This window comes from Thunnus albacares, chromosome 8, assembly GCF_914725855.1.
Source record: "Thunnus albacares chromosome 8, fThuAlb1.1, whole genome shotgun sequence".
NCBI lineage: Eukaryota > Metazoa > Chordata > Actinopteri > Scombriformes > Scombridae > Thunnus > Thunnus albacares.
Window position 1 is genome coordinate 26,467,759 of NC_058113.1, and position 12,037 is coordinate 26,479,795.

At 40.4% G+C, this 12,037-nt stretch overlaps 1 protein-coding gene across 3 annotated transcripts in view; it reads left to right on the forward strand.

Annotated features, from left to right (window-relative positions):
- Positions 1-12,037, forward strand: part of gabbr1a (gamma-aminobutyric acid (GABA) B receptor, 1a) — a 73,278-nt gene that overhangs the window by 55,802 nt on the left and 5,439 nt on the right. For 2 of the 3 annotated variants that reach the window (XM_044358793.1, XM_044358794.1), the window contains 6 exons: positions 525-657; positions 2,956-3,072; positions 4,459-4,569; positions 6,241-6,334; positions 8,643-8,770; positions 10,927-11,055. In XM_044358793.1, coding sequence (XP_044214728.1) covers positions 525-657; positions 2,956-3,072; positions 4,459-4,569; positions 6,241-6,334; positions 8,643-8,770; positions 10,927-11,055 — 712 coding nt within the window. Of the gene's footprint in view, positions 1-524; positions 658-2,955; positions 3,073-4,458; positions 4,570-6,240; positions 6,335-8,642; positions 8,771-10,926; positions 11,056-12,037 lie in introns of those variants that run through there. The other variant, XM_044358795.1, reaches the window with a different exon arrangement.

Consider the following 12,037-nt stretch of genomic DNA (forward strand, 5'->3'; position numbering starts at 1 on the left):
AGGACCTGGGTGAAGAGAAGAAGATGTGTGTAAAAAATAACTGACTGTTGCATTTGGCTCGGCTAAGAGTAAATATCCAGTCTTGTAGTGTTGTAACCAAAGAAATAGTCCTCATGAAAAACACATTGTTTCTGTGCAGGTAATTATATCACTTCAATTTACAATTAATTGATGTTCATACCCCCCCCCCCCCCCCCCCCCCCCCCCCCCCGCCCCCATCCCCTCTCCCTATAGTATAAGATGCAGCCAATGTACATTTAACCTGTAATAGTTGCACTGTTCAGACCACAGGAAGCTGCCTTCTCTCAACTCCAATTAACCAGGAAATAAATATGATGAATGAAATTAAAAATCAACATGAAGTTAATTAACAGCAGCTGATGACATTTCAAATAGCCAACTGCAAGGCCACCAACACAATCAATGCCTATTTACTTACAATTTCCCCAACTGCACCTTTAAGCGGAAATGTATTTTTCTAAATGTGTTTGTTTTGTCTGTATGTGCGTGTCCCTGTGTTTCAGCTACATCCAGAACTCTCAGCCCTACCTGAACAACATGACAGCGGTGGGCTGCATGATGGCTCTGGCTGCAGTGTTCCCGCTGGGGATTGATGGTCACCACGTCCACAGATCACAGTTCCCCGTCGTCTGCCAGGTAACATAAGAAAGAGACAGACGGAAGCAGAGAAGAGCCAGAGGGCAGGATGGAGAGTAGGGATGTGTGTTGTCTGCAAATACTCCATGGATTTGATACAAAAGAGGAGTTTTTACAATATCTGTGTTGAAAAGAAGCTTATTAAGTAGAAGAAATGACATTCAATTTTTGAGCACTTTTAAAGCAGCATTTTGCTGCTACTGTGACAACAATATATTTGCTCAATTTCTTTTTATAATGAAAAAAAAACAATACTTTTTTAACAAGATACCTTTCATGTTAGTTTGAGATGTTTTCTTGTTATAAAGAAATACAAAATTATTCTGTTTTTTACAACATATCACTTTATCTTGTTTTATCATAAAACTTTCTAATTATTTCACAAAATGAATGAATGTCATTAAAAAGAACTTTCCTTTTATTCCTTTTTATTATAATATATAAAGTTGATAAGTTGTCATAACAAGAAATTTCTATATATGTCGTTAAAACAAGAAAAAAAGATCCATTCAGTGCCTAAAGAGACGATATAACCTACATCGACTAGAGGTGGTGAAAGTTATTGGTTTATATGGTTTGATTAAGTTTGATTTCATGCTGGGGATGAGACCATCCATCCATCCTTTCTACTGAAAGGGTGACATAAAAAAAAATCTTGTTAAAACGAGAAAAAATTCTGGAAATAACAAGAAGCTGAACAAATATTTTCTTTGTCATGTGGCAGCGATATGCTGCTGTTCATTTTATTCATGTATTCTTCTCATTTACCATAACAATAGTAACAGTTAAAAATAAAATACAAATTTCAGACCATGATTTCATGAAAAGCTATTAAAGGTCTTACAGCAATTTAATCCCTCAGAGAAAATATGTTGTTATGGGACTGAACAGAAGAGAACAGTTTTCCTTTTTCCCCCTAGCTTTAAGGCTAGAAAAATTAAAAACTGCATTTCCCCAAAATTCAGCCTGACATCCTTGGTATCTCTGGAAAGTTTTGGATCCCCACTAGAATTTAAATTAAACTTCTATGTCTTCAAATAATTTTTGGCACTAGCGGGTCAATAAGAGCTGAGGCATAATACCCAAAAGTTTCATATTTATACCAACAGTACACAAAAGTACAACTCTTTGCTCTCAAATCAACATTGATTCTTTTTATTTGATTCACAGTGCTGCTTGACCTTGCAGCTATTTTTTCCCACAAAAGTCACGTCGTGTGCAGCAGCTGTCAGTTTCAGTAAAGCCTTACCTTTCTGTGAAATTGTGTACCTACTTTAAGCAACCCTAGATTTAGGTGTCATGACGCCCTGACATTTTTGATGTTCCTGTCTGTGACAAGCTGACACCTCCCAAACCAATCAGCAGTCATTCTAGGATTTTGATTACACACACCTGGTGGATGAAAGACGATGTAAATTTAAACACTGACGTAATTTATTAAGTATTTGAAAGGATTTGGATATTCCGTGGTACGCGCGTGAAGATCTGCTGTGTGCAAGAATAGCACAGACGCTGGGATCCCGGCACTAATGAGGAGTAGGAGTACTCCTCTGTCACCCATGTTGAGTCTTTGTGGTGTGGAGGTGAGAGGGAGATTTCCATTTCTGTCGCTCTCCTGCTCTTTGTCCCTGTCCAGTTATTCTCTCTCATGCTTTGTTCTGCCTTTCTCCTGCACTCTACATCTGACCTTCTGGATCTTTTTGTTATTGTCTGTTTCTGCAATCTCTCCATCTCCTCAAACTTATATCATCTCTCTGCTTTCGCTCGCTCTCTGCATCTCTTCTTATCACATACCTTTTCTGCATCACCTACTCTACCCTCTCCTGGTGTCCCCCCTCCCTCCCTCCCTCCCTCCCTCCTCTCACCCTTCATCTATATATCTATCTATTCCTCTCTTCTCCTATCTTCTCTCCTCTCCTTGTTTTCTCATTTCACCTGCTCTCCTCTATGGTAAGTGGACTGCATTTATGTAACGCCTTTCTAGTCTTCCGACCACTCGAAGTGCTTTACACTACACGCCAACATTCACACACACATTGATACACTGATGGCACAGGCTGCCATGCAAGGTGCCAACCTGTTCATTCACACACCGATGACACAGCCTTCAGGAGCATCTAACATGTAAACCGGAGGAGTCGAGGATCGAACCGCTGATCGAACCACCAATTTTCCGATTGGTGGACGACCCCGCTCTACCTCTGAACCACAGCCGCCCCACCTCTCTCATCCCCTCTCCTCTCGTTTCCTCTTTTTCTCATCTCACCCTCTCCCCGCTCCTCTCTGTCTCTCCTCCAGTTCCGCCTGTGGCTCCTCGGCCTCGGCTTCAGCCTGGCGTACGGCAGCATGTTCACCAAGATCTGGTGGGTCCACACCCTCTTCACAAAGAAGGACGAGAAGAAGGAGAAGAAGAAGGTAGGGGGGGAAGGGAAGGGAGGGAGGGAGGGAGGGGAGGTTGATTGGAGGGCGGTAGGAAGGCAGGGATAAGCCTCTCAGCCGTCTCAGGAGAGCAGAGAAAGGATGGGAGAGGGAGGCCAGGCCACGCAGCATGTGTGGCGCCGGCTGATAAAAAAGTTCCGTTCGAATCTTTGCAGGCTTTCTAGTAACATAAGCTTCTAAGAGGCCAGCTCGGCATCATTCACTACGGCAGGGTTGTAGGGAGAGTGCAGGGATAATGGTGTTGGACACACACTGACATAGATACTGTACTTTACACATGCACACATGAAGCACATACACACATGCAACATTTATGCACACATAACACACATGGCCAGGCCCTTGAAATCCCACGTCATCAGCTTTATTTGCATGCTTGTGTATTTTAAGACTGTGTGTGTGTGTTTGTTTTTATGTGTGTGTGTGTGCCTCCTCTTGAAGATAGTGTATCCTGGAGCCAGCAAGATACTGCCAGTCTGCGATGTGTTGTGGGAATTTCTAAGACCTAATCAGAAGAATAAGAGATTAAGCCATTTATGGAATATTTATGAATATGGATGAGTATTAAAGTTCTATGCAGAAATCCAACCTTCAGGGGGTTTATTATTTGAGCCAAAGCACAACGAATCGGGTTGACTTTCAACTCTCTTCATGTCCACAGAAGGGCAATTTGCCAGAGAGCTCTGTATGAGTATTTAAAGAAACTTTCACAAATCGAGGGGAGAATGAGCGCTTTTCAAAATCATTTTTCATGCAACTCAAGTGAAGAGGCGCCCAGGACTGTGTAATGTGTTTTCTTCTTTATTTTATTTCTCAGTTTTAGTCATTGCACGGTTGAATGGCTGTTACTATGTTGGAGGTGCTAGGAGTTAGCCAGCATGGTCGGATAAAAAAGATGTGTGGAAAGAAAGCGGGAGAGCTAAGTTTTGTTGTTTTTCTTTCGGTTACGGCTGTGTTGCTTCCATTATAGCTTAAGTTAAGAATAATAGAGTTGATGTTGGTCGCTTCGGAAGCTGTCCACACAAAAGCAGCGTCATCTCAGTGTGTATAAATGATGATTTCAGGTGGCAGCACAAACATAGCTACTGCAGTGCTCTGTGTGTCGCCTGCAAACACACACACTAACTCCCGCTGCTCCTAAAATACATCTGGACACACTCACGTGTGCACACACTCCAAGACACACATCCAGAAAGACAATTCTTGCCCAGTCATCCAGAACTCACTGGACGCCTGTCGTATTATTTGTCCTGGTTGTTTGTCTTTGTTTGTAGACTGGCTTGTGATGCCCTTGGATAGTGATGACTGTTGTTTATCTGTTTGTGTGTGCGTGTGTGTGTGTGTGTGCTCAAACTTACACAGCAACACTTGGAGCCTTGGAAGCTCTACGCAACAGTTGGAGTACTGCTGGCTATCGACTTCCTGTCACTCATGATCTGGCAGATCGTGGATCCCCTGCACATTACGGTGGAGGTAGAGTACAAGAGACAGATGAGATCATTTGTGTGTCATCACCCATTTTCACAGACCGTGCACCCACTGTCATTAGTCAATAGTGCAGTAATTAGACACTGGGCCTCGTTTTTTGAAATGTTCTCTCATTTTGATTCATCCTACAATCAAAAGCAGGATCTAAGGGATAAATATCAAGTCATTTTACTAAACACAGCTGAACAGCAGTGCTATATTAGTGACATTTACGAATGAATATTAATATTTATTTGTGTTTGATAAGCACTGTTAAAGGTACCCTGTGGCATTTATATTGTAAATAAACCTTTGTTAAATTCAACATTCATTAAACAGGCCTAACAAACAGGATGGATGAACTCCCTGTCTCATTAAAAATTAAATGATCTTTCAAAGGTCCCATGAAATGGTATGTTTAACTTCATTAAACCTGCATTACACAATATTTTGAATATTATCATAGAATCAAGGGACTTGCTCAAACACACACAAATATAAACTGACTCTTTATGGTGTATTTTAGTCTCTTTTAGCTCATTGTTTGTATTTACTGTACATTTACTGTATGGCTCAGTCTGAGCTGCTCCCATCAACTGTAATAGGCCCACTGTGTGCCACTTTCCCAGCACTATCTGGCGAAGAAAGTTGAATATTAAGCAGCTAAAAACTGAAACACAACTCCAGAAAAAATGTTGTATGTTTCCATCAAGCACCAACATTTGGGGCCAACAAATTGAGCCAATGCCACAGTGCCAAAAACTGCAGTTCCTCAAATGGCCACTTGAGGCTGGCTTCAAAAGTGAGTCAATCTCCATTCAGATTCAGATTCAGTTTCAGAAAACTTTATTGTCTGTCGTGACAGAAAATCGTCATAGACCCCTATGTTAAAATGCCCAACTCCACTTCAGACTCGCTGCTTCTTCCCACTTTAACCCGAATAACAAACCGGGGCTCAGGGCTCCACATAGAGAGCCAGGGCTAATGTTAGCTGGGAGGCTAGAGAAGGCTAGCTGGCTGTGCTTCCCTCCAGTCGTGCTGCGGCTAACGCTCCGCTAACCTCCCAGCTAACACTAGCGCTGGCTCTCCATGTAGATCCAACTGGACCACCGAGCCTATTATATATTTTTTATTTTCCATCCAAATGTAGCACAAATTTTATCAAATTTCCAGAAAAAATTTTAAATCAAGAAAATGCAAATTAATGCGTATTTTCATCCAGTACTGATATACAAATATTAGGAGTTTGGTGCATGAAGATAAATATTTGGTGCTTATAAAAGAATCTTCAAAGAATCTTATAATAGGTGCATGAAACCTCCGTTGGAACAAGAGCGAGATTTCATCATCCGCCCAAATCTGCACAACACTGACTTTAACTACAGTCAAGCCTTATATTAAATTTTTAAATAGCTATATTTTATATTTATTGGATATCTGATACAGTTTTAATTCAGTCATCTATATCTGACTATGGAAAGGACCTATTTACCCGAGGGGATCAACCGTGCAGTCACGGGGGCTTATGCTTACCATGCATTTTTGCCTCCTTCTCCAGTGTGCTGCTGTCTCATCGTTTCTCATTATCTCCTCCTCTCCCTGTCTCTCTTTCTCCTTCTCTCTATCTCTTTATCCTTTCATTTCTCTTCTCTCTTCCTCGGTCTGCCATGTGAGTAGAAGTTCACTAAGGAGGCCCCTAAAGAAGATTTGGATGTCCTGATTCAGCCCTTGTTGGAGCACTGCAGCTCAAAGAAGATGAACACATGGCTCGGTATCTGTTCTCTCCCTATATTTCATGTTTTACCCCCTCGTTTCTCAATCTGTGTCTTTATCACTCTCTGCCCTGCTCTGGTTTTTGAATATCTTTGTCCCACATATGGACATATGCAGGCACATATGCACACACACGCACACATGGACATGTCACCACCATTCACTCTGAATTAAACAGGTCTCGTATCTCAGCCCCCCACCCTCAGTCCCCGCTGGCCCCCCTCTTACGTTTGATACCTCTTTTCTCGTTCGCTTTTTCTCCCTCTTTGCTTCTCTTTTTGTCGGCCCACGCAGTCCCTCTCTGTCTGTCTCTCTGCTGTCTTTCTTAGAGTGGCAGCTCTTATGAAAGTATAATGGTGCTGAAATTCAAATAATGTGGGTCACAAACTGGGCTATTGCCCCATAGCATTTCCTCTCTGAGAGAAGAAAAGATGGTGCTTTAATATCAGGCAGTATAAAGAAACAATGGACAGTCTGAAGAAGTCTTGAACTTACTCTTTTCTTCCACTTTTCTCTCACATTCACTGTTATATCCTCTTTTCTCTGTCAGCCTGACTGGCTCTCAGTGGCTTTCCGCATATTCAACCTTTTTGCTCTATAGTATCTATTGTATCTGCATTTTTACAGGTTTTCTACCTCTGCACATCTCTGTCATACTCACTTACTCCCTCAATATTTCCTACGCTGGAAGCAAACAAAAGTTAAGCCATTTACATGATAGGATATTTTAACTCCCTGTACTGATTTTATCATAGATTTTATAGCTGAAGAAATTAATTAAAAGGGCACTCCAGTAATTTAGCATCACACTTTCATAAAGTTGTTAAAGGTGAGGGACTTGCTTGAGACAGTTTTAAAAAAGAAAAGGTCAGAATTAATGCAGTAGAAGCATACAGTGTACTGACTTTTAGTCGCTAGTATAGATCAAGCTCCAGAAGCTCATTAGCCTACAGTTCCCATAATGCAATGACCCTGTCTGATAAATGCAAGTCTTTCAAACTTCACACCCTCAGTTTGAAACAGGATTTTGGTCATCAGACGTCTGGATCTTAAGTCATCAGAGAAACAAGCTGAGCAAACATTAGTGGGAGCTTGGCTCACAGCCCCTCCGGATGATCTGTGTCTGCTGGATATCGTGGGAGAAACACTGATGTTTAACATGAAACTACTTTGTTCAGTGTTTTTACTGGTTTTAATCACGGGTCCATTTGTTTTGGAGACCTCTGTGGATAATTCGGCACCCGTTAAAAACCTCCTGTACGAACACTGAAGGAATCCTAACCGGGAGAAGCTGACAGCAATGATGGCAATAGTGCTTGTTTAATAATAACGACAACAACTCCCATGATCCCACGCTACTTCATGACGTCATCAAACTTTGTTATTGTTTTAATGAGAGATCACTAGCGGCAGGAAATTACGTGTTGTGTGTTTAATGAGAGAATAAAAAGAGTTTTCGAGCTTAAGTCAGAATCACTGTTGATTCATATGAGCCGAGGATGATAAGAAAAGGATCTGGCTTTAGATTAGAGATGAAGACTTTTGAGATAATATCGAAAATGCCAGACTGATAGGCTTGAAACTGAGGCTTTCTTTCTGAATTTGTAGTGTCTAATCCAACATACCCGGGTGATTGCTTGAGTAGTTTTCTCAGGCTTTAGAAATCTCCCTCCAGAGCCTCAAAAGATATTATACAGCTGTTTTCAAAGGATGTCTAGTACTCCCTGTGACTAGTAAATTTACCCTTACATGTACAATAGGTGGAGTGCTCCTTTTAAATGATCGACAAAGTCATAATAACTGAATATGTCTGGTTTAGAGGCACAGTTTTTGTTTAGCCTTTTACTTTTACAATCTGCAGTCTTTTCAATAAATACGATCCAAACTTGTTTTGTCAGGTAAAGCTTCAGAAAGACTCCTACTGGCCACCATCTTGGTCCAAAATAATATTATTAAGAACCCTTCCTTTCTGTCTGCATGCAACACATTAAGTCTGGCACACAGGCGACTTGACTACAGTTCAAAAAATACCACCAAAATGTAAATATTACATGTGTTTTTCATGTTAATAAGATCAGACAACGAGTCAGATTAACTCTGCCGTCGTGCTGTGTAACTGCTTATCTTCACTTCAGCTCAGATGTTATCATAACTGCACTAATAGATTCACAGTCTGTATTTTGCATCGGCTCTGCATTCATTGGATAACGGTCCTCAGCGCCTTCACGAAATATATGTTTTTGTGTACATGAAAACGTGGCTCACTCATTCAATCTTTTACCCGCATTCTCTCTCTCTTCCTGTAGGTGTTGTTTATGGCTACAAGGGTCTGCTGCTGCTGCTGGGGATATTTCTGGCTTACGAGACCAAGTCCGTCTCCACAGAGAAGATCAATGACCATCGGGCCGTGGGGATGGCTATTTACAACGTTGCTGTGAGTCTGAAAAAGAAACGACACCGTCACGCCTAAACTCCTGTTTCTGGGTGCTGCTGTGTGCTTTCCGCCGCTCTCTCTGTAAAGAGCACTCTGTAGCGTGTTGAATGACGTTAAAGTGGCAATAAGTAAGATTTTTATTGCTCCGTGGCACAAAATGGTCGCAGTATATCTGTGGGGGGTTAATCAATGCCGGTGTCTCAATGATTACTTTTCCTGGTGCTGAGATTTCTGTCTTCAAGAAGCCACTTTACTGCTCATTTTAGAACTAAACAGGCCACTGACCAATGTTTCAAGACATTTCAGCTGCAATGGCTTAAAAGCCTCGTTGTCAAGGGACGACTCGGTGCAGTTAATGGAGTTCATAGATAACTTAATGCTCTTTTAATACCTCTGTGGTGCATGTTTCTTATTTGAGTGCCTCAACGTGACAGAACTTCACATTAAAATGTGCAGTTACAGTGGAGTGTAAAAATGTAATTTTTTTTTTTTTTTTAGCTAATTAGGTTTTGGTGTCTTGAAGGTTTCTTTCAAGATTCACTGTTTTACATCAATCTTCAAAAATGGAGCAGAAAGAAGTCCATTGTGGGCACAACGGAATATAAATGACAACTTCTCCTCTCAAAATAACCTCAGGGATGTGCTGAACATCACGGATTGATGATGTAATATAAAATACTTAGAAGTATATGTTGGAGTAGTGATTGGTTGGAGCCATACGAGACACAGAAACAGGCTGATATATAAAATAATTCAAACTTTTCCACAAGTATGTCTTGAGAGTTTATGCTCTAAAACACAGATCCCTGTACGCATTTCAGTCCAAAGCTGCTGCTGTCTTGTATGAATCATAAATTTTGATGCTTACGGTGCTTGTGCTGCCATGATACTAACAGTCACATCTCAAGTCTCCCTCTTAAAATAAAAATTTGTTCTTAGTCGGACTTCTCGGTGACATGAATGTTAAATAAAATCAATAAAATACAAAAGGGTGCATCACAAATGTTTGTTGTGCCGGAATCCAATGTAACTAAAGCATACCTTAGTTTTGTTGTTGAGTGCTCTTCACTTGAGCAGAAAACTGTGTATGGTGTTGGCTGTGTGTTATTATCTCGATGTGTGGATGTTGGCGATTGCTGCATAGAGCTATTACCTTTCCCTATGGCACGAATAGGTTTAATGTAGCCATTTGGGCACTAAAGTGCAGTGGTAAACCCAACCGTCATAAACATGTTTCAGTGGCTGTTAATAGCAATTGGATAATTTTAAACAGAGGCACCTAGGATGCACTTTACACTGAAATAGCTGCCATTACGTTCACTTTAGCCACTTTGGACGAATCCCTGCTACCATTTCCTGATACTCTTGAACTATTTTTATCAACAGCAGGCAAATTTTTTGTTTGTTTTGTTTTTGTTTTTTTCAAAAGCCATTTTATAAAATGCCTTGTGCTTGCTTAGATTCCTATGAATAAATAAAAGAGGAAGCGTCATCATAAACATCCAAACATTTATCAACTCTTATTTTGTGGATATGTAATTAATAAATGGATTGATCTCGCCTCTTCCGTCAAGGAGAGGGTTCATCATTGATCTATCATTCATGGTTATTTATGAGAGCAGTAAATGCAGCTCGGCAAGTGTTAGTGCTTGCATGCTTATTTCATCACAATCCCATAACGTTAGACAAGTCTAATGTTATTATTTTGTATTATGATATACACATTTCAGTTTTATGATGATGTCAATAGTTAATGGTGTCTGTAAAGGGACCTCCTTCCTTTTTGCTAAGCTGTGAGCTTCAGGCCCTTATGAGATGACAATGTGGTGATTGTCAGCGCGCCATTGCCACTTCAGTCATGACTTTTTAATGCTGTTTTCACATGGGAGCCCTCCCCAGAATGATAAACAGATGCCTTGTGCTTTTATGGATGTGATTTTCCTCCTCTCTCATTCTCTCGCTCTCCAACTTTACTTTATTCTCCACCTCCTCTCCTCTACTCCCCCCCACCCCCCCCCCTCTCACCGCCCTAAACCCCACCCTTCCTGCTCTTTACTTTAAACCTCACTCTCGCTTTTCCTCTTCCTTTGTTCATGCTCCTCTTTTTTTTTCTATTTCTCTCTCTCTTTCTGTTTCCGTCTTTCTCCTTCCTGCAGGTGTTGTGCCTGATCACGGCTCCAGTGACTATGATCCTGTCATCGCAGCAGGACGCCTCCTTTGCCTTTGCCTCTCTAGCGATTGTCTTCTCTGCCTACATCACTCTGGTGGTGCTTTTTGTACCCAAGGTACTCTGACTTGCAACTGACATCTTAAGGAACTGGCACTCACGGACAATTACTCTCGGATTGCAGTAAAACCAAAGGTCAAACGTGCCAGTCTCAGTGTCTTTAGGAAGAGAGTTAAACACTTCTCGAAGTTCATATTATTCAGTCTGACTGCTATGTGATTTAAAAATTGAAAAAACAGGCTTTGATATTTGAGTATAGTTCAGTATTGGATCTACCTGAATTATTACATCTGATCTGTTTGTGATTTCACTATTAAAGTAATAATAATCTGTGAAAGTTCAATATGAATAGATAATATAAGATGCTTTTACATTTGAAGGTGCCAATAACTGTAGGGGCCTAAATGTGACACAGAAAATAAATAACTGAATAAATCAATGTCCACAATTAATTAAAAATGAATTTAAAAAAATCTTAATTTTGCCATAAATAAATAGATAGATAGATTCATGTATATATTTAAACTTTCTAATTGAATTTATTTATACATTCTTTTTCATCCACCTTTATTTATTTATTTGCATAATAATTTATTTCTACATTTTTTCATTCATGTCCACTTTTATCTATTTATTTATGTTATCTATTTATTTATGTATTTCCTGTCACTTTTGGGCACCCATAGTAAACATTTGTCGTTAGGAAAAAAAACCTAATCTATTTGTTGTGAAAAAGAAAAAGAAAACATTTTTCATGTCTGGCAGCAGCAATGATTTGTTTGGAATAAATGGAAGAGGAGCATTGTAGTGCACACAGCTGCAGACTGTGCAGACAGAGGAAAGAGTGCCACCTACAGAATTTCAAACCTCATTAACTGAAAACCCGAGGAGGGAACATCACAATGTCGTCACCACTGTTTGATTTTGGCTATTTCTAGGAACCACAGTGCAGAAACAGCACAGCGGTGAGCACTTAGCATCAAAGATTTCGCCGAAATAAGAAAGAAATGATACATGGAGCAACACTTTAAATTCACCTC